At 36.1% G+C, this 2865-nt stretch overlaps 1 protein-coding gene across 1 annotated transcript in view; it reads left to right on the top strand.

Annotated features, from left to right (window-relative positions):
* LOC113235977 overlaps positions 1–2613 on the top strand; it is a 20239-nt gene extending 17626 nt beyond the window's left edge. The window contains exon 8 of the mRNA XM_026471900.1: positions 1919–2613. Coding sequence (XP_026327685.1) covers positions 1919–1960 — 42 coding nt within the window. The 3' untranslated portion in view covers positions 1961–2613. The remainder of the gene's footprint in view (positions 1–1918) is intronic.
* The last annotated feature ends 252 nt before the right edge of the window (positions 2614–2865 follow it).

Genomic DNA, 2865 nt, shown 5'->3' with positions numbered 1-2865 from the left:
TTGAGAAAAATTCTATACATGCCTCGGCGGGAACGGGGATTGCTTGACTCGTATTAATACAAGGCCTCGTTGGCGCTCGTCCTTGTGACTCACACTCGTCCAGCAATTCCTTACTTCCCGGCCTCTGCAATAATGTACTATTACTATATCGTATGTATAGTAAAGTAAATAAGGTATATATATAGCCTGAAATAAATGGCTAAATAAATTTAAAAAATAGAACTAGGCACCCTTGTAGACAGGGGGAGTATGCGTTATGAAAATTAGCTGCTTTTCGAGAACAGTGGCTGCTCAAACTAAACTGCCTCTGTTACCAAACGGGTTCGATTCCCGCGTCGAGATAAATTTGTATGACTTACATTTATTTCTCTTGGGTTTGGGTGTAATTTGTGTGGCCATGGCGCCTACGATACAGGGTTTCCCTAGAACGGAGCTGTCAGTGTGTGCGTCGTTATTATTATTCTAGTGGCCCAAATTAAAATAGTTCATATTTATCTTATTACCAATGATCGGAATTGAGGGCGTTAATTGCGTTAAAAATTTGTTTTTTTATACTCCGTCCAACCATTTATGTAACTTTTGTCTTGTACATGCCTCCGAAGTTCCGTAATTATTGACATACAACCATAGGCAAAAAATGCAATAATTCCTGCACTCTTTTATTTTTGAATTTAGTGAAGCGACATGCTCTTTAGCACCGATGTTTATCGAGCCAATAGATTGTATAACGAAGAATATTCAAGTTGGTAAATGTTGGTACCTGTCTAATAAATCATTATGAAATGGAATAAATTATAAATAATTATAATAAATTCTTATTATTTATTATAATGAATCGTCGTATACTTCTCCATATGAACGGGAATCATCACTTTGATAATCATATTATTGATTCTTGAGCACACAAATTGGCAAACGCAACATCGCAATCCCAATAAGACAGTATCTTCTTTTTTTAACCTGTTCAATATTAATCGTGAACGATTAAATCTTCATAAATAAAATTGATTGTTGTAAATAATGGAATCGGGAATTCGAGCTGTCAAATGTTAAATAAATGTTTGGACCATCGAGTATATAACCAGAAAATAGAGACAAAATAAGTGTCTTCCATCAATAAAAAAATGGTACATATCACTTTTAAGGTATCACAAACTCCAATTTTTTTTTCCGAAGTAACGTTTGTTCGAATTTTCATTACACCGAAAACCGAATTATAACGAAACCGTTGTTCTTGCTAGATATGTTGGATGTTTATTACAAAGACACGATTAGGTTCGGTTAAATTAGGTTTAAAAGAAAAAACATTTTCCTCTCAAAATTACTTTCGTGGTTGTCGTAATCGGTCGTAAATGTCATTTCCGACTACTAATAGGTAACCTACTTTTAAATATCGACTCTCGTTTGCGCTGAAATCACAAATCAGAAATAGTAGCGCCAACAACTGACCTGTGTGTATGTTTCCGTATATTCCAAAAGTATTGTGTATTTATTGTAATAAAGATAATATCTCTAACTACGGAGATTGTTCCATTCGGTGGTGTGGGAATAACAGCAATACATCTAATTACGAAACGACCGGAATCACATTTCATTGGTAATTAAATATTAATTATAGCAAAGCTCAAGTTAAACTGGTTGCTTTGAACTGAAACAATTTCGAATTCGGGCTGGCCAATCGGAGCGCAGTTGTCACCGTAATGATATGGCAAAATAGTTTTCAAACAAATTAAATAACATTTCGTCTCTTTTTCTGGTTATATACTCGATAGGTTGGACAGAGTATGTTGTTTATTTAGTAAACAGTCCAAAATGAGACATGTTTATTTTTTAAATAGCTAAAGTATTTAAATACAGTACAACATCAATATTTTTTTGAACAACAATTTGTATTTCTAAGTTCAAATTATTGTTTCAGGTCGCAGCTTGGGACGAGCACTCGGAAATGTGCTCCGGATGAAAGTAAGCGCTACATAGAAATAGGACTGTATGTATTGTTAAGTTAAGCCAAGCGTCTCAACGCAACGTGTAGAATTGCCTTATTATTACTATGTCGATAGGTGAATCTCTGTAAGTTATGCTTTCACTGTCTTGACAAGGGATGGAGCCATTTTTTTTTCATATATGTGTTTTTTTTAACCTAAGCATACGTATGTAAAATTTCTTTTTTTTTATTCTTCTAAAAGGCATTTAAAAATAGCTGGTAATACAAAAACATCGATAACTCTTTTCCCTATCAAGCTGGTTTTTCTATCTGTTTAAAAAATCATTGAATCAAATTATATAAACAAATATTTTGTTTCCCTCCTGCTTGGTATCCGGAAGCGAGATACGAACAGCGACCTTAGCAGTTACGCCATAGACACGACAAAATATGCGGTTCATGAAAAAGAGCAGGTACTAAATTTAGCTGATAGAATGCAGCTGCATTTACGCGCGTGCTACTTCCCACGAGGATTAAGTTCAAACGCCACACTTGAGAAAAGAAATAAAGAAAATAATTCTTTGATTTAAACTTCCACAATTTCACACATTTGAGTTTTAGTTCTGTACTTAATCGGGACTAAAACTGCCTCCGTGACCGAACCATGCTGGCCTGACACGCAGAGGTCCCGGGTTCGATTCCCGGGCCGGATGAAATATTTGTACGGCCTACATTTATTTCTGTCGTGAGTTTGGGTGTAATTTGTGGTTGCCCATGTGTGTGTCCATGGCACCTGCGATGCAGGGTTTCCCTAGTGCGGGGCTATGAGTGTGTTCTCATTAGTTCGGGACATAATATGAAACGTCCATGGTACCTAGGGATCTGAAGAGGCGGGTGTTAACATCTTCTACCCGTCCGAGTTTTTCTAAGTACCCACACTT

Source organism: Hyposmocoma kahamanoa, unplaced genomic scaffold, assembly GCF_003589595.1.
Source record: "Hyposmocoma kahamanoa isolate Upper Pololo Valley unplaced genomic scaffold, ASM358959v1 88, whole genome shotgun sequence".
Classification (NCBI taxonomy): domain Eukaryota; kingdom Metazoa; phylum Arthropoda; class Insecta; order Lepidoptera; family Cosmopterigidae; genus Hyposmocoma; species Hyposmocoma kahamanoa.
The sequence above is the reverse complement of the archived record's forward strand: the minus strand, read 5'-3'. Positions and strand labels throughout refer to the sequence as shown.